We start from the raw sequence: 19,364 nt of genomic DNA, 5'->3' as shown, positions 1-19,364 counted from the left end.
GTGTATATAAATTTATATTTCATATGTTAAAGTTAGACGATTGTTTAAAATAATCTTTTGGCACAACAACAAAATATTGTTTATAATCATAAAACTGCAATTTTACAAATTTTCAAAATTAAAAAATATTTTAATAATAGTTAAAATATAATAAAATAATTTTTAAAAATTTAGAATATAAAAACAGATTATATGTATAACACACAAATTTAAAATTATATAGTATAACAATTCTCCAATTTACAAATTATTACATACTATCGTACATGAAAATATTGCCTCCTCCTCCTCCTAAATGTAAAAGCCTATATAAAAATAAGAATTTTATGTAAAAGTATAATTAAAATGTTAATGAAAATTTAAAAAAAAATATGACATTTAAAAAGTGCATTATATTTTATAAGATAACATTAAAATTTAAAGCAATTATTTAATAAAATTGATTACTTATTATATATATATATATATATCTCTAATTAGAATTATTTTATTTAAAACGGAAGAATAACTAAAGGAAAGATGGAACTGAGATCTCTTGTTATTTGTAATATAAGCGAGGTATGAAAAATTTTAAAAATTGTAGGTGGCACTGGTGTATAGCATGTAAGCTGTTTATTGTCGCTAATACTACATTTTACTTAATATGTCAATGTTTTTTAAACTATTGTTCATGTTAAGATTAAAAAAATATCAACAATTACTTTAAAATAATTGATTGGCAAATGTGAATGATTAACGCACAATATTTTGCTAACTGAGAGGTCAATTTTTCTAGAATTTATGGATTCGGTTTGTAAAAAGCCAGTACTTTCTGAAAAATACCGTTATTGAGACCCTCATTTTTGGAATAGTACAGTAATGTTAAGTGTGATAATGATGCTATTTTAACTTTTTTTTTATTATATTAAGTTAATTATTATTAATTAAATTACACACATATTTACAATCAATTAAACAAAAATAAAAAAAGCAATCATTGGAAACAAAATTCAATACTAATTTTTTATCTGAATTAAAATTAACAAAAATAAATGTCACTTAAAAATACTGATTCCTTAAAGGCTGACCAATCTTCAGTTAATAATTTTGCGTAAGTATACCCAACAAAAGTAATGTTTTTTGGTTTTCGGATCCATCCACTAATAAATTAAATTTGGTTTTTTAAATTTCAGTTCTCTTGCCGACATTACGCATTGCAACGAACATGAAAGTGAATATGAAAATAATTTTTTCAAGAAAATATTACCTTTGCAGGAATTAACAAAAAGTCAAGGTCATCTAACACTACTTCGTTGACATACTATATAAATATGTCTAAAAAAACCAAAATTTATTTTATTTTAATTATAAATGTTCTTGTAGGAATAATTTTGTATTGGGTTGATATTTCATCTGATACGCTTGCTTGGAAGCAATCAAATACTTGTCGATATCGACAAAAAATTAATATACCTATCGGTAGGCACCTCCATTTAATTTTTAAATACAAACTGATCATAATCAAAAGTTACTAATATAATGTTAATTTTTTTTAGAATCATCTGGACATGTTGCTGGAGCTACTGCTTTTAATAAAGCAGAATATATAATTCAAGATGTTGAAATATTTTCGAAACGTTACTCTTCAATGTTTATTGATGATTATAGATCAAAAACAAGTGTTTTATTTTATCCCATTCTAAATACAAACGATGATGTTCTAGCTGTTATTGAATTATTTCGAAATAATGTTGAAGAAATCTATTCAACAGTACCTACATAAATTTCATTTTTTAGCGATTTTTTCTAAGCGTTCCATAAAATTTTAATTTTGCTTTCAGAGTGACTGTCTTTATGTTTCTACTATTCTTAAATGGTTCGAGTTATCATTACAACAAGCAAATGAGATCTTGAAACATAAAAAGAAATACGAAATAAATCAGGCATTGTCAGCCGTTGCAAAGAATTATTTGTCAAATACCACAGACTTTTTATCATTTATTAACACAGGTTTAGTAAGTATAAGTGCTTTATTAATTATTTGTTAATTTTATTTGAGTTTTATAATTTAATTTGAAAAACAACTCATTTTAGAATATGATTAAAGATTCTATACAAGCAGAAAATATGATGTTCTACAAAATTAATTCGACTGGCGATGATGAGAATTTCAAAATGGACATTTATATCGAAAATTTAAAAAAAAATTTAAATGCGAATAAGACTGATTTAATATGGTGCAAAGAAGTTAAAAAGTAGATACATGAAGCAATAACTGTTTTTTATTCTTAAAACATTAAAATTGATTATGCAAATTTATTTATACACAGATATCCTGCTCAAAATAGTTATTTGTGTGAAATTCTTACTAAAGCTGAGATTATTTTTAAAAAAATACAAAAATCTGATTCAAAACTAGATTTAGACATCAAAACTTACATCAAACATAAAGTCAAGTCCATTTTATATATACCATTTCTTTATAATAAAATTGTGATAGGAGTGGCTGTTTTTACTAACCTAAAGCATTTAAATAACAGGGAAAACACTGTGTACTCAAAAGCCGAATTATCATTGCTAAATAATATTTGTTACTTTTTAAAACCAGGCTTTAGCTCTAGAAAACTACTTGAAGAATTAAGTATTGAGGTCAGTTCTTAAAAACGCTTAGTATCTCTAACATTTTTTCTATATAGTGAATAATTTTTATAGAAAATTCAATATAAAAAATGGAAAGAGGTTTTTTCTAATTCTTTGCTGGACGATCCACATTCACCTGACGATATTAAAGATATTAAAAACGTTGGAACAACATTTGCAACGTATTTAACATTAATAAAACATACTTTAAAATACATATATATATTAAAATTATATTGGCTAGCAATGCAACAATTTTGTGCTTTTAATTTAATTTTAGTTTTCAATATAATCCCGAGTTGGATTTGGACTTTATCAGTTTGGCATATTTCATATTTTGTAACAGCACCAACATTTTTAAAAAAAAAGGACTTAAAAAACTTATTTTAATTGCGAAAAGAGGACATTTAAAGAAAAAATTTCATAATTTCTATGCAACGTTTTTGTGCTTGCATTCAATGTATGTGATGATAAAAAAGATAGAAGAAACAAATTTTGAACACCTAAATGCAACTGAGGTTATTCGTTATTCTAAAATATTTTTTCAAAAAAAAAGGTTTTGACATCTTAATTTTTTTTCTAGAGAGCTGCTCTGTTAACGGTCTGTTTATTTATTGGTGTTCAAAATTTTGGCTACAGTGATTTCATATTGAAAAAAATTCATCATCCTATTTTTTCTATATATGGAACAAAATGCCAAAAGAAGTTTTCTTTCGATTTATTAAAATTTATCATTGAAAGGTTGAAAATTGAGTTTAATTGCTCAAAACAAGAACAAAAAACTTTTTTTAATTTAATTACTGAATTATTTATCGGTTATACTAACATTTTGGAAGACAAAATTATAGATAAATTGAATAAATTACTAGATAATAATGAATTTAAAATTTCAAATGACAACCATAAGAAGCTACTTCTTATTCTCATATTATTTTGCAATAAAAACTCACAATCAATTCAATTACCTAAAATTAGTTCAAGTTTAATTAAGGAATTAATAACAGAAAGAAATGAAATCGCTGCAGAATTGAATTCGGATGAAAATAATATGAATAAAATTCAATACATTCAAAAATATGAACTTCCATTTTTAGACAAGATTTTAATACCGCATTTTAAAGTTCTGGTTCGGATTTTTGCATTTCTGCTAGAAATTGTCGAATTGTCAGAGTAACTTAAATGTTGTAAGTTAATATTGAAAAAATATTTCATTGTTTTTCTTTCTTTGCAAGAAAATACCGTGCTGATTTAATATTTCAAATGGAAATTCAGGGAAAAAAACTATGGATCCCAAGTGAAAGCTGGCGAACAAAATCACTACAATAAATTTTATCACTACAATAAATTTGATGTCAAAAAATGAAATTTTAATCAATCAAGGAGAAATTTATAATCAATCTTTTGTATAATCAAATTAGTAAACGAAACGTATAATAAAATATAATAACATAATATTTAAATGAATAATCCTATTTTATTTTAACAAAGTAACTTATTTCAATTTGAAAAAATATATATTTCTAATAAATTTATAATTAAATAATAAAAGATATTTGCCATTTAAAATTTCTTAATTCCAATCGTTGTATTTGAAAGAATACTTTCGAAACAAACTCAATAATATATGTATTCATAGTGTATTGCATTTTATAAAGGGGAAAAAATTTTCTTTATCTTTACTAATAATATTTATTATGTGTACATACATATATTTTAAAAATGTTTTAAAATACAAATTTACTAAATAAATTTAAGAAATTTTATCTATCAATTCTTTAAAATAACCAATTTGCTTATATTCTCTTCGTTTAACCTCTTTTACAAATAGCACAGGACAATCTAAAGATTTGCAATCGATATTTTTTGATCTACCAACACATGATTGACAAATCTAAAAAATAAAATTAATATTAAAGTAAATTAATAAAAACTTTGTATTTAATTTTATTACCTTTTCTGTTAAAAAATAAGCTCTTTCAAGTTTAGATATTTTATTTTGTAATGTTATAACACAATTCTGAACATTCTTTGCACAATCGTTGCATATTTCATTCTTAGTTTGTTTACCACAATCAATTACACAGTTAGTAGAAGAAAAGTACTGTGAAATCGTTGTTTTCTTTTCTTTTGTTGCAAATTTTGAGTGATCTTTTGAATTTTTAATATGCTGCAATAAGTTTGTGTTCTTGCGAGGTAGTTCGGCAAACCTGAATGTATTTAATATAAATGTTAAAATTATACAAAACAAAAATTACTAAACTTTACCATTCATTGACATCAGCCCCAATCAATAAAAAGCATCGATTTAGTGCTGGTATTATTGCTTTCGTAATGTAATATATTGCATTAATTTTAAAACCTTCATCATTTAAAACATCATGCGGACATCGGATTAATCTTATAATTGGAACCCCTGGTGGACCATTTGTAACAATATATGGTACACGTTCTCCACGTCTTGGTTCTTTTCTGGGATCTGTTATCATCCATTTTCTAAATAGTCAAACATACATAATAAATTTCATATTTCATATTCATTTCTTGTTACCTTGTCAACTCTAATGCTGGTACACATGCTCCTGGTTTGTAACCAAATCTGCCACGGAATTCCTTAGCAAAGATCAAATCCTGCACATTAGCTTTGCCTTGTAAAATTTTTGTAAATTGGCGGCATACGTATAGTTTAACTTGACTAACATCTTTAGTTTGAAACAAAATTTTAAGAGATTTTTCTAAAATCTTAAAATAAATTTTAATTATATATAAGTTTAGAAAAATAAATATGTTTACCTTTACTACGGCAGGGCATCCATCTCTTCTTACTGTTTCAATACCTTTTGCTTCATAAATAGGTTCAACTTGATCTGGAGTTTCATACATGTAACCAACGTAACGTTTTTTAGTCTATAAAAAATGTTAAAAGTTTCTTAACAAATTAGGTAAAAATTTTTTTTTACTTGTAATATCGAAGGTTGATAAATTTTTTCCAATTTCAATTTTACTGGAAAAGGATTGTCTTTTGTAACAGCTTCCGCAATTTCTTCACCGATTTTAAAAGCAGTCTGTCTTGTTTTGCCAGGGCATAATATGAATAAAGAATCCGTATCACCGTACACTACTTCCGCCCCCCATCTTGGAGTTGCTTCAACTAATTTTATTGCACGTTCCAATGTTTCCCGGCCTTTGGCTACTACACTATCTCCAACTTCAACACAAGGCATACGACCACTAAAGTTTGCTGCTGTATATCCATAAGTCACATTTGCCATTAACTTCAATGCTAATTGTCTTGAGTGAAGTACTCTTTGCAAAATTTCATTTGATTTATGCAACTTCATAGATTGTTTCACCATTAATCTTGTATCAAGAATTTCTCGAACCATTTGCGGAAGAACTCCTTCTCGAATGGCTTGTTTGACAAATGCGACTCCACATGGAGAAATCGTTACCATATCGTAAGCCAATAATTTTCTTAACATATTTGTTGAAACTTTTAGCATGGAAACACCGAACTCGAATGGTGTTGATCTGAAAAATAAAAATTTATCGACTTTTTATAAACTTTTAATTAAGTATAGTTTACGATCCAAGATGTTCAACACGGCCAAGACAAGTTGAAAAACAATAATTATAAGCAATCATAATACTTGGGTAAAGACTTTGAAAATCCAATACAATCAAAGGATCTGCATAGAATCTCGACTGAGGCTCTAAAATTAATGGAAGATATTCAGGTGCTCTCATATGTAACCTTTGCTGAGGACTCGGTGACATTGGAATCAGATTTTTGGGTTTCGCTATTCTAAATACAGATTAACAAATTAGATATTCTATTTTCTCATATTTTTTCATTTACATACCGCAGCATCATACTCTCAACGCGGTATTGCGAACCTCTGGAAAGTATTTCATAAAATTGTATTCCAATTAATTTAGCCATTTCACAAGTTCTGCCAATTAAATCTAATTGATCTAACAGGTCCATAACACCATTGACCCGCTCTAAGTAATATTCTAACACTATCCACTTTGTTTGAGCAGAAAAATACCACTCAGTTAACTTTTGATAGCAATGTGAAGGGATTCGTCGATGTAATATATGATACATCACATTTTCAAATGAATAAGAAGTCAATGCTATTTCCGATCTTAGAAGCCTCCATACGTCTAACAATATTCTTCCATAAATTTTTGACTAAAAAAATCAATCTAATAATTTCATAAATGTTTGTTTTTACTTTTGAAACCAAACCTCGTGGTCCAAATCAGTATAACTTTCTTTTGGTTCGTCCTCTTCCACATTTTCATAAACTTTCTGCGATGGAACTCTTGATAATGATTGAATGTAATTAATGTTTAGATGTTTTGATCTGTCAAGAATGTACCCCCACGAGCTCATTTCAATCTCATATCCAGCTAAAATGTCAGGATCCCAAAAACGAATCAGCTCTAAAAGCAAATTAAAAAGTTGCAATTCAGAATTCGCTATTGTTACATTCCCTTCAATTCCAGTCATTTTAGGGTTCTTATCATCTGCTTGCGCTACTAATATATAACCTGATAATTTTGTAGGTATTTTATGATTTTCAGGCACATCATTTAAAATTGCATAGAATACCCCACATATTTCATCAAAAGCTGGATTTGGAAGCAAATTTCCTCGAGCTTTTACAAAAATTTCAAGAGACATTGTGGTCAAATAATAATGCTGAAAAATGTGAAAATTGAAAACGCATATCAAATACTTTCTATTTTACTTTACATCGATGTCTGCTTTTGCTTGTTGCAAATTTTCTAATCTAGCTTTAAATCCATACGTATTATCTAGAGAAGCTCCTGAAAGTCCAAAACTTGTTTCAGAAATTATACTTGCATTTCTTTTTAAAGATTTTCTTGGATTACTTGAAACCTAAAAAAAAAGGAATTAGAACCATGTTATGCTTGAATAAATCTTATATCTACTATTTGATTTTCTTTTTGTTTATTTAAATTTTGGCTTTTGAAAGTCAAAGCATCTTCCACGCTCACTTCATCCGATAGTATAATTTCAATTGGAACTCCATTTATAAATGATTCGTTTGATTTGGAACTTGATATTTTATCATCAAATAATGTTCTCGAAGAGCTATCGTTCAAGATATTTCTTTTATTTTCTTTAGGATCTGAATGACCACAGAACAGTTTTTTTTTACACTTAATCTTATTGTCATGTTGTAAGGAAATATTATTTTGTAATTTGTTTAGCGAAATTTTCTTCAAAGCAACTTTGCATTTTTTGAAATTTGTTCTACTACCAAGGGAAGCTACATCTTTTTTTCTAAATATTTCATTATCGTTTTTAATCAAAATGGTACTGATCTTTTGACGTCTAATTTTAATAGGACTATCATCATAAACATCTGGCATATTTTCGGCAAATTCAGTTTCCTCAACATTATTTTTGTGTGAATCTTTGATTTTATTTGAATCAACTTCAGCATTACAGTCAGTTTCGTGGATCTGTAATGGTATATGTAAAACAAGATGACCAACTTCTTTTCCTTTTCTAACATCATTAGGATTGCTGTAAAATGGCATTTGATTAATTATTTCAGGTGCAGTATATATTGGTAAATTGGGAGTGTCTTCTAAAGATTCATCGTTTTTTTCTTTAGAATTCTTAATTCGAACTTTTTCGGTATTAAGTTTGTTTTGTTTATTTTCATAATTTATATCAGTGTCAATGTCCTCGTCTGAAAATTGTAGTGGTGACATTGAAATACTTCTTCTTTTACTTTTTTTACTCTTTTTATCACTAGTTTGCGAAATTTCACCATGATTTTTTGGAATAGGTGAGTCTGCATCACTAAACATTGAAGGACTATTTACGAAAAACGAGACATCATAAAAACTACATATATTCAAATCTTCTTCGATGTCTGACTGAATACAATCTCCTACGTTACTTGTTTTTGAATTTTCTTTAGCATTTAACTTTGATGACGATTTTACGTCAGCATTTATTGCTTCCTTTTTTGAAATACTTTTCATTTCTTTGATTTTCAAACGCTTGCTTTTAACTTTACATCTTTTTGTTTTAAAAATTTTCTTGGCTAAACTTCTTTCTTCTTCTTGTCTGTTTTCATTTAGAATCTTACATTTTTCCTCAAAATAATTTTTGCCGTTATTAATGTTATTTTCTCTTCTCAATTTGTTCTTTTCAGAATTTTTTTCTTCTAGAAAACATAGCCCAAGTTCTTGCAGATTAGCGAGCACATGTGGCTGTGCCACTGGTTTACCTGTTATGCTTGCACTTTCAACTATATTGAAATCTTGATTTTGTCTTCTCATATTTATCGAATTTGCATCATTTTTACTTTTATCATTTATTTTGGATTTTCCTTCAATGGATTGATTTTCACTACTTTTACATTTTTCTATATCTACTTCAGAATTAGAAATAATAGAATCAATTCGCTTTCTTAATCTTGAGCGCATCATTTTTGTGCCCATGTTTTCTGAATTTTTATTTTCATTCCTTTTTGCATTTTTGCACAATATTTCTTGAACGATTTCTGAATTTCTTGATTCTGTCTGACAGTCTTGGGTTCTAAGTTTGTTTTGAGGTGTTTTATTTTTTGGTGTTTTAAGATTGCAAGTAACTTTTATTTCAGTTTTATCCAAATCTGACTTGAATTCAGAAATAGAAGAGTCACGAGATGTTAAAGAAGTAACATCATCTGAAATCAAACTGCCTTCATAATACGATTTTCTTTGCCTTCTTTCTCTGAATGAATACTTTCTTTTCCTATAAAAACAAAAGAAGAAATAAACACGAGGCTTCTTACAATATTCTTTCTTAGTTTTTTCGTTAAAATCTTACTTTCTTCTCAATATTGAACGATTGCTTTTATTCATTTCAGCAGAAGATGCAGATACAGCCTCCAAATCAGAATCGTTTTCACATATTTTTGACTTATTTGGAGAATATATTGTTATCCCTTGTAAGGGTTTATATCGATCGTACTTTATTGATCTAGGTGTTCTTGGTGTTTTTGGACTTCGTTTGACATGCGAGTGGCCTTTAACCTCATACAAACGTTCATTCTGGTCGTCGTTATTGATACACCTAGATACCCTAGGACTAAGTTTTGTAGGCGAAGGTGTCTTACTAAGTTTCGTGTGACAATTTTTTTTTGGAGTGCTGTCAGCTCCATCTACTTGCGGGAGGAAATTGTGATCAGCGTTTACTGAGGTACATTTTACTCTGGAATTATATACCCGTTATTTATTTATTTGACTAATTATTTTTTGTACTTGTACGTTTGGGATAACTTTGTTAGAATCTCTTCAATGTCTTCATTTGCTACCGTGTAATTATTTAAGCATTCGTCCTCTGAATCTGATTGAACTAAAAATAAGAAATAAAGAGTTTATTTGTAATTATTGTTATTATATATTTTTTTAATTACATTTTTGTGACAAATTATTTATTTGATCTTGAATATTTTCATCTTCATCGCTTAATTGTCTTAAAAATTCTAGAACTTCTTTGTTATCTAGAAAAAGCTACAATAAAATATTATATCTAACTCTTCAAACTTCAATCTTACAGTTTTGTTGCGATTCTGAGAATGGACCAAGAGAACTGTCCAGATCGATTCCGCGCTCTTCTTTATCTTCTTCTTCTAATTGCTTAATAAAATCTAAAACACCTTGTTCACAAGTACTAGTATCTACAAAAGTAATAAGGTTCATTGAAAAAGATACATTTTCCAACATTAAACTAAAAATATACCATTAAAACTAAAATTTTTGTAATGGTGCTGCGACAAATTTATAATTTCTTGCTCATTTAAAGTTTCTTCGTCAAATACATCTTTATTTAACACTTCTGTATCGTTCGTATAATGTTGCAGTTTTCTTGATTTGCTTTGCTTCAAATGATTTTGCACAATAGTTGCATTTAACAAATCATCATCTATAGGACACTCATCTGGATAAACTGAATTTTTCAAAAGCCTTGTGACGTTGAATTTCCTTTTCTTTTCGAGCGGACTACACGATTGAGAAGATAAAAATGAAATATTATCCGAATTGGATTCAGTTATTTGACAGCTTAATTCACTTAGTTTTCGTTCAAGAGCTGAACGATAAAACAACTCGCTGCTCGTTGGTTTAACGTTAAGTCTTTCATCAGGCTTTGGTATTTCTAGAACTGGTAACTGAAATAAAAATTTTATTGAAGTTGTCAAATTCGCAAATGTAGTTTTTTTACCTCCACTTTATTGTTCATTTTTATTAATTTTCTGCGTATTTCTTCATCTTGCCAAATTGATTCTATACCTGGGTTTATAGAAGTTTTTCCAGCAGCTATTTCATGTTCCAGTTCAATTCTATTTAAAATACTGCTTGCACATATATCAACTTCCAATTTCGATGTAGAAACTTTTTGGATTTTCTTGTCCAGAAACTGTTGTTTGTAGAAACTTACTGGCATTTCTTGGAAATATAAAAAAAAAAGCTTATTAAATGATTGAAATGTTCAATAATTTCAATCAGAGATTTTCATCGAACTACCTTCGGTTTCACGAAATTTTACATCTGAAAATGAAGCACGTAAAAAACTCATTGGAAAAAGATTGTAATCAATTAGAAATTGCAGCCTATAAGGAACATGAGAATCGAATGCTTGGAAACTTTTTCCCTGTAGAGCTCCATTTTGCAATAAGTTAGATGCTCGTTTCAATAACCTTGGATTATACATATAAATTTTTAAGAACAAATGTTCCTTCCTGTGGTAACCATAAAATGGACTAAAAAATCAAAGTGTTATTAAAATATATATTTGAGACCATTCTTTTAAAATTAATATTTTACTGCATTTACAATGCTTTTACTAGTTGGACATTGAATATATGATGTGTTTGAGATGACGATTGACCTAGCGATACATTCAAAGCTTTGTCCAAACTTTCACATAGTTCATAAATAAATTTATCCAATGACTCCTTGCCCGCATATTCGTAAGGAATATAAAAATATGGTAAGACTCCATGAATATGTAAACACGTTTTGATTCCATCAGATGTAGAACCAAAAATTCTTATTACTGGAACCTAAAAGATATAATATTAAATAAAAAAATTTTTCAAAACCATTACTTACAGATTTAATTTCTTTCCCTCTAAATTCTGAGAAGCATGAATCTAATCCGTAAACAGGTCGATTCATATAGTGAGAGACATCTACTATTCGTAAAGAAAATATATCGGAAGCCATTGCTCTTTTTGCTTATTTTTAATGTCTTACGATTATTTTACATAATATATTTTATTTGCCTATAATTTAAGCAAATTTTTTTTGTTGTAAAAATTAAATATTATTATGCCAAATATCAAAACAGCTACCATGAAAAAAATAACAGTGTAATGATATATGAAATGTCAGATTTAGATTACACGAAAACGATTGAGCATAGCAATCGGTTTACATATTGACATAACAAAAATAGTAGGGTCTTGACTCTAAAAGAGAGTAACAACTCACAGCTGACGAATTTACAAGTATTCATATGGGAACTGTATATATAAAGAATCATATATCATATGAACATTTTAATCTGAAAGACCAACTTTTTTCAAATTTTTAATTAAAAATAGATAAAATTCAGTCTTTTTTTACTTTACTAGTGCTTACATTTTTAAAGTTTTGTGTTATTAAAACACCAACATATTGATTTAAAAAAACCTTCTAGGCTCCGTTTATTTTTTTAAGATTTCAACACATGCTACACTGCAGAAAAAAAAAATTAGGACAAATTTTTTTCTTCGAAGTATTAAGTTGATTCTTGTGTAATTTTTCAAATTTGAGAAAATGTACGTTTAATATTAACAAGTTTGCTAATTTTGTATGACATGTCTCCTACAATGCATACTTTTTATATAATCATATTTTTCATGCGTATACTCTATTAATTAAATAAATATGCTTTGTAATTCATAAAAATCAATGCATTTTTATGACTTACATTTACAAAAGTCCATTTAATTCTGTTTAAGGATGTACATATGTGATTTAAGTTATATTACGATATATATTAACTTTACTACTAAAAACAATAACAACTAACATTTTTTATGGCAAAACAATTACAAAAGCACTATAATAACTAAAATTTAAAATCTTATAATTACAAATTTAAACTCTAACTTAATTTAAACTCTAAGTCCAAAATAATTTAATGTCGTGTATTCTACACTAAAACATATAGCACCAATTTTTTTTATACAGTGTATTATCATTTTTACTCTCAATTCTCTCAGACATGTTGCCTGACATGACAGTTCAAAAAAAGGCGGAAAAACTCGAAAATATATTTAATCAAAATTATAGTTAAAATTTCGAGTTGAAATTTAAATTTTTAATATGATACTCATAAAAGGAAATGGAAGTTACTCTTCCTACGCGGTGGGCTTATATTTATCAGAGCAGTGGTCCGGGTCTTGGTATTTTTATTATATTTCTGTCAGCCGTGGTTTACATAAACAAGGCAATGTCAATATTATAGGTATCAAACTGACATTTGTGGCAGTGTAGTAAACAATGTTTGTTATATGAATAGACAAATAAAACATAGACTGGCTGAAGTACAAAAAAAATTTTTCAAGAAAAATGAAAAGGCAACTGAGTTTCCATTTTTCTAGAAGGCTTCACCAATTTTCTCTGCTAAAACGAATAAAGCGAAACAAAATAAAGAAATTTACATTCTACAGAAAAATATAAAACTACGTTTAAATTAAAAACCGTGTTAAAAAAGAGCCAAAAAGGTTAAGCGAACGGCAACGGCGGACGATTTCCATTGTTAACTCAAAACAAGCAGAACGGCAAAATCAGAACGGTTCAGTATTTTGCATGTAATATCACGCACACATGGAAACAAGTGCAAAAAACCGCAATCCGTAAAATTGGAATTTAAGTTATCTTACGGCCGCCGGTTAAATTTTCGTTAACAGTTTCGAATTTTTGACATTTCACCGCTGAAAAGCATCAAAACTGGAATCGTTTTCACATTGGCATATCATAAAATATTTAGAAAACATATCATAAAATATTTGGAAAACATATCATAAAATATTTGGAAAACATATCATAAAATATTCGGAAAATAAGAAACTGTAGAAGTTATAAAAATTTAACAGGAAATATTCAACCACAAAAAGTTATCCCTGTGGTTAAAAAAAGGTTTTAAAATTGGCAAAATAATATGTTAAAATAAATCAACATCTTTGTCGGAAGATGGAATAAAAACACTAAATTAAAAATTAGTGTTAAATGTTTTTCTTTTAATAATGTACGTAGACAATTGTAAAAATAGGCACTTTGTGATTTAAAAATTGAAATGTTACGTAATGTTATGTACTATCAATCTTTCAATACTTGTACTATCAACCTTTTTTTTGTTTTAAAAATTTTTAAAATTAGAAAGTTGTCAAAATATATGTTCGTCATTATGTATGTACTGTTTAAATTTGATAATTATTTTGAAATTTGACGATTATTACGTATTTCTTAAAGTTTTTAAATGGTTTTTTAAACTTTTCTGTCTGTTTTACTCTTTTAAATCATTTTCTCTGTCTAAAGATTTTTCAAATTTTATTCCAGACAGAACCATTACAACAGTTAAAAAAAAAAATAATTGTATTATCCTAAACTGTCAAAAAATTGCTTTAATGTATTACATTCTGAAATTACTGTTCCCTGACATATTTCTATTTATTTTAACGCACATTGCCTGGTGGCTCGAACTCTTAATTCCAAGAGGGCGTGTTGGGAATTTAGTTCATTTAGATTAGCACTAAAACTTCAACTGCTTTAAATTAAGACTATAACTTCAGTAGTCATACTATACGGTATAGTCATGCTAGTGACGATGTTTATTTAAATAAGCGTTAAGGTACGATTTCAATGTACATATAATAAGTAATATGTAACTGTATTTGTTTCTCTCAATGGTTATTATAAATTTTACTTAACCTTAAATATTTACGCATAGAATTTAAAAAAACTCGTTTTTTTTTGAGTCAAAACTATTACTGAATATTATTTACAACAGCGTTTTAAATGAATATTTATATATTTGTGTATGGTATAAGCTTTTAAAAAGCGGTTTTATTAATTTACTTTCCCCTATTTTATACTTCTCCTACTTTTTCTTTTCTTTTTTACTTTAATTTTTTTCTTTTTACCTTTTCATAAGGGCGAAAAAGGGATATTTTATCCGGTTTTTGTTTTAAGAATATGCGCGGTAGTATTTCGGTTAAAACTTAGAAAAATAATATTTCTACTTTTTGGAATTAATGTATGTATACCGTTATTATCATTAAATATTTATAAATATTTAGGTATGCAGTTCTTTAAAATTCCAATAGTTGGCGTAAATTACTTCTTGATAATATTTTTAAACTATATAAATTGAGCTTTAAATAAGAAATTGGTTCCAGTAACACTTTTAACACCAATGAGGAAAGTAAATTTTAGATTTCTATAAATTTTTTTTTATTTCGTTATTTTTTAAGTTTTATTTTTTTCGGTTTTTTTACACTAAAAGGAGACAAGAGCAACAATACCAACAAAAAAAATAACAAAAATGTCCAGGATTCTATCTTCAATATGAAATATCAATCAAACAGGATATTATTAACATTTTTATATACAGTTTTATTGTGAAACAGTAATTGAAATGAATTCTTATGATTTTTATATAATTATTATTTTAAATAAAATGTACATGTATATTTAACAATATATAAATAAATATACACATATATATATAGACACAAACTAGATAGTCAAAATGTATATACTGAGACCGAAATTTAAAATATATTTAGAGTGTCCTCCTGCGATACGATAGAAATATAGAAAACCACAAAAAATTTAGACTAACGTAACACTTACCATTTTGAAAGTACTTAACACCGAAAATTAAGCATAAAAGTACATAGGTACTTTTGTGCTAAGCTTTAAAATATCATGTATACGTACATTCAAATTATATAGCTGCCATTTTTGTACTGATGATCTAAGGTGTTGCAAAAATAGATAGAAGTAATAGTAATTGTATTTTCCTTTATGATAATTCTTAATATTTCAAACAAAATTCTTAGGTCGTGATCGTGTATTTTGCGTACTCCATTTGTTCTAAAATGTATATGTATATACCGAATTTGTTTACTTTGTTTTTGATGGTAATAGATTCAGCCAATAACTTCGAAGAAAATGCAAAAATTCAATTGAAAACGTGAACAATCTTATTAGAAAAATGAAACATCATTAGAAAAAAGAACATTCTGATTTGAAAGTGAATAAAAACTGAGATGAAAAAGCCAGATGCACGATTAGGCTGATAATTATAGAGTTAACGTTTTAGAAATACATATAAAATTTTTATATTTAGAAACAAATTATTCCGATACCATAGAAACAAGGTGTTATCTGCAGTTAATGTAAAGCAGTTTTAAAGCGAATAATTATTTCCTAGTCTCCGCATTGTTTTAAAATTTTGAGTTAAATCAACAGAAACTTAATCATTTAATAGTTTTAACTAATAAATAATGTTAAATACGAGCATTTATTTATTAAATTTAAAATTAATAAAAGGACGTACATATTGAAAAAACAATTTTTATTACTTTTTTATTAATATTTTAAGAACCAAGTTTTCATAAAAACCTTTTTCTGTTTTCAAAAACACTAAAATAGTCCCTAAAATTTTTTGAACATGCTTGTACATATTTTAGTTTAGTTGTGTAACGAGCTGAAAAATTTTTATTTTTGAGTCTCAATCACGATATTGGCATTAAAATTTTCATCACCTTATAATGTTATAAAGGTTCATTAATAAAATTAGTTTTCAGATATGATTAAGGAATTCAATTTACTTGAAAAAGATAATTTTATTTATTTTGTTTAAATGCATGTAAATATTATGTTTATGTTACATTGCTTTTATAAAATTTTTCTATACTTTAGAAAGTGGACTTTCGTAAATTAAATTTCTTCGGTTATTATTAAGCGAATGATTTACGCACATGACTTTTACACTGTGCATATTGCTGCGGCACTGCAAAAACGTCGTTTTCTACGTTGGTAGCGACAGCGATACTAATTTAATAATTTTTTTAAGATGTTGATGTCGCATGTCGCAGAAATATAACTCACTCTATTTAAATCAGTGAATTGAATAATATTTTGACATATTCGTGCGATTGTCGTTGTCGCAGTAATGTAACAAGCATTAACAATTCCTAGCCTTTTATAGATCATGTTCATATGTCGGCCTTGACGCCATTTATTAAATAATTAATAAAGAAATAAACAATTAATGATTCGTTTTATATTTGATAATCATTATATAGGGGGTTAACACAAAAGTCTATTTAATAATAATTCTTGAGTACATTTATAAAATTCATTTACATTTTAAAGCCATTACATAATGCATCCTCAATCATATTGTTAATGAAAATGATCACTAATAAAAATCTTAAGAATTTTTTTTCGACAAAAAACTAAAATCGATTATGCCTCACACTAACTTGTTTTTCAAAATATATTTTATGATAATCTTTAAGTACCTTAATATTTAATCACTTCTGGTACTCAATGTGTACAAATATATAATAATAAAAACAATAATAATTTAATATGAGAAAGAAAAAATGAAAAATCAAGAAGAAAAAGACAAAAGAAAAAAAATCTATATAAAAACGGTATTATTCCTAGTTTCAGAAGAGTGCCTCCATTATTATAAAATTCAACATAGTATATATAGAATCTATGTATGTTTGTATATGCTTCCTATGTATTTTCTTATTACTATAAGGCTCTACCATCATAAAAGGCATTCTTGAATTTTTATTTTCTTTTGTTATTTTTAGGTCTTAAAAATGATATTTATGAAGTAAAAGTTTTCTTTAACAATATACAACAATTTTTCTTTGTATAGCTACATACATATATATTTTTATTTTTAAGGATATTTTAGAAAATTACTCTTCTTTTTAAGAGGGTTAAATTCGATTATATTTTGTTCTTATATTAGCACATGTATACACACATAAAAAATACTAAAATACCCAGCTCCCAATAGAATAAAGAAAAAAAAAGTTAAATTAGATAATTTCAATGTTGTTGGAATAACAAAACATGAAAATAAAGAAAAATTCAAAGGAAATGTTTTCCTTTTTGCTCATAAAGGACTCTTTGTTTTTGTGCATTTTAATAGAGTAATACTCAGTATAGGAAATAGTTCGATTTCTATCAATATATGCATATGTATATATGTATATATGAGGAGAGCACGCGAGAAAATAGAGGATTCTCTTTGAAAAATATTTTATAATTTTACTTTCACTAAGTTACTTCGTAAAATATTTTTGTACTCTGATTTTTTTCCTACAACCAAAGTTGCCGTTTTTAATTTGTATAACAATTAAAGTAACTGGTGTTTTTATTTTTGACATTTCATGTGCCTATTTTTTTACACATATCAACAGCAATTACTCTCAGTTAGATTAGGTTACTTCATTATTCCATTTCAGTCCAGAGTAAAAAGCGGAACAACGCTTTAAATTTGCGATAATTAATAATTTGTTCAACAACGAGATTATGAGATCTAAAGTACTTAAACCATTATTTTTGGGTGCGAATCATTTTTTTGTGTGCGAAATCTCTTATTTATATTTACCATCTAGGGGAAATTCTTTATATGTATAACTTTAGAAAATAATACGTATACATAATATATTAAAATTTTTGCTATCTAATATTTCGGTAAATGTGAAGTTAAAAAATCACCCCGTATTTTATATACATATGCGTATACTTTATATGTATATGTACATACATAAATATACTATATATTTTACATCACGTGTTCTATAAATAAATATATTGTATGTACATAATGCATAAAATAATTATGTATGTATATAAAACGCCTAAGTATATAATTATGTATTTCTTTAAATGTAAAATAGAAAAAAATATTTTTAAACACTTTGCTGTACTATATTGATGTACAAACATACATACATGTAGGCATATAAAAATGCATTTACATTTTAAGGTCCTGCAAATGGGTATATATGTATCTATATAAAGCAATATATTAAGTACATGTATGTATGTTTTAAGTTTGTAAGTAGTAAGTTTGTATATGATTTAAAATATTGTAATTACTGCTATAATTATAATTTATGTGGGTATTTGAAAGTTTTAAATATATAGCAGATTTTATAGTATATATATATAGAATTATAGATAAATTGTAACATGTTTGCACATAGGTACATACATATATATGTACATACTTATGCATACAAATGAATCAAATTTTTCGTTTACGCACGGTTATACGTTTTAGGTTTTTTAAAGGCAAGCCGTGCAAAAAACTAAAAATAATGGCGATATGTAAGCAAGTATGTCGAATCGAAGGTTTTTGGCAGCGTTAATAAGATGCAGGAAGCCCAAATATAAATAAACGGATAAAAATTAAAAATTTATTAAAAACTTTTTATATATGTATGTATGTATAATATAGTAAGGTTAGGTTATTTATAAAAAACTAATACCTATTTTAATTATTGCTAGTGTACAAAATTCTTCTATATGAACAATTTACCAAAAATAATTTAAAACTAATTGAATTGAAGAGTTAAATTTTGCTTTTTTTTCATTATTATTTTTAACTTTAACTTAAA

At 26.7% G+C, this 19,364-nt stretch overlaps 1 protein-coding gene across 1 annotated transcript; it reads right to left on the bottom strand.

The window, feature by feature from the left end:
* Positions 1 to 4,180: 4,180 nt before the first annotated feature.
* LOC129607361 (DNA polymerase zeta catalytic subunit) lies at positions 4,181 to 12,009 on the bottom strand. The gene is made up of 20 exons (XM_055518322.1): positions 11,767 to 12,009; positions 11,488 to 11,717; positions 11,179 to 11,414; positions 10,877 to 11,100; positions 10,397 to 10,823; positions 10,212 to 10,334; positions 10,071 to 10,157; positions 9,922 to 10,009; positions 9,482 to 9,865; positions 7,582 to 9,406; positions 7,382 to 7,528; positions 6,872 to 7,327; positions 6,480 to 6,814; positions 6,203 to 6,421; positions 5,577 to 6,147; positions 5,410 to 5,523; positions 5,168 to 5,358; positions 4,885 to 5,112; positions 4,571 to 4,826; positions 4,181 to 4,510 (listed from the first exon to the last, which is right to left on the bottom strand). The coding sequence occupies exons 1-20, from the start codon at positions 11,878 to 11,880 to the stop codon at positions 4,370 to 4,372; spliced, it is 6,396 nt and encodes a 2,131-aa protein (XP_055374297.1). The 5' UTR covers positions 11,881 to 12,009; the 3' UTR covers positions 4,181 to 4,369.
* Positions 12,010 to 19,364: the final 7,355 nt, after the last annotated feature.

Source organism: Condylostylus longicornis, unplaced genomic scaffold, assembly GCF_029603195.1.
Source record: "Condylostylus longicornis isolate FDR11 unplaced genomic scaffold, ASM2960319v2 ptg000027l, whole genome shotgun sequence".
Classification (NCBI taxonomy): Eukaryota; Metazoa; Arthropoda; class Insecta; order Diptera; family Dolichopodidae; genus Condylostylus; species Condylostylus longicornis.
The sequence above is the reverse complement of the archived record's forward strand: the minus strand, read 5'-3'. Positions and strand labels throughout refer to the sequence as shown.

Coding starts and splice junctions, on each gene's coding strand:
- LOC129607361 (XM_055518322.1), bottom strand. CDS start 11,880: ATGGCTTCCGATATATTTTCTTTACGAATAGTAGATGTCTCTCACTAT. Junction 11,101..11,178: donor AAAATTTCGTGAAACCGAAG/GTAGTTCGATGA, acceptor TATATTTCCAAG/AAATGCCAGTAAGTTTCTAC. Junction 7,529..7,581: donor AACAAAAAGAAAATCAAATA/GTAGATATAAGA, acceptor CTTTTTTTTTAG/GTTTCAAGTAATCCAAGAAA.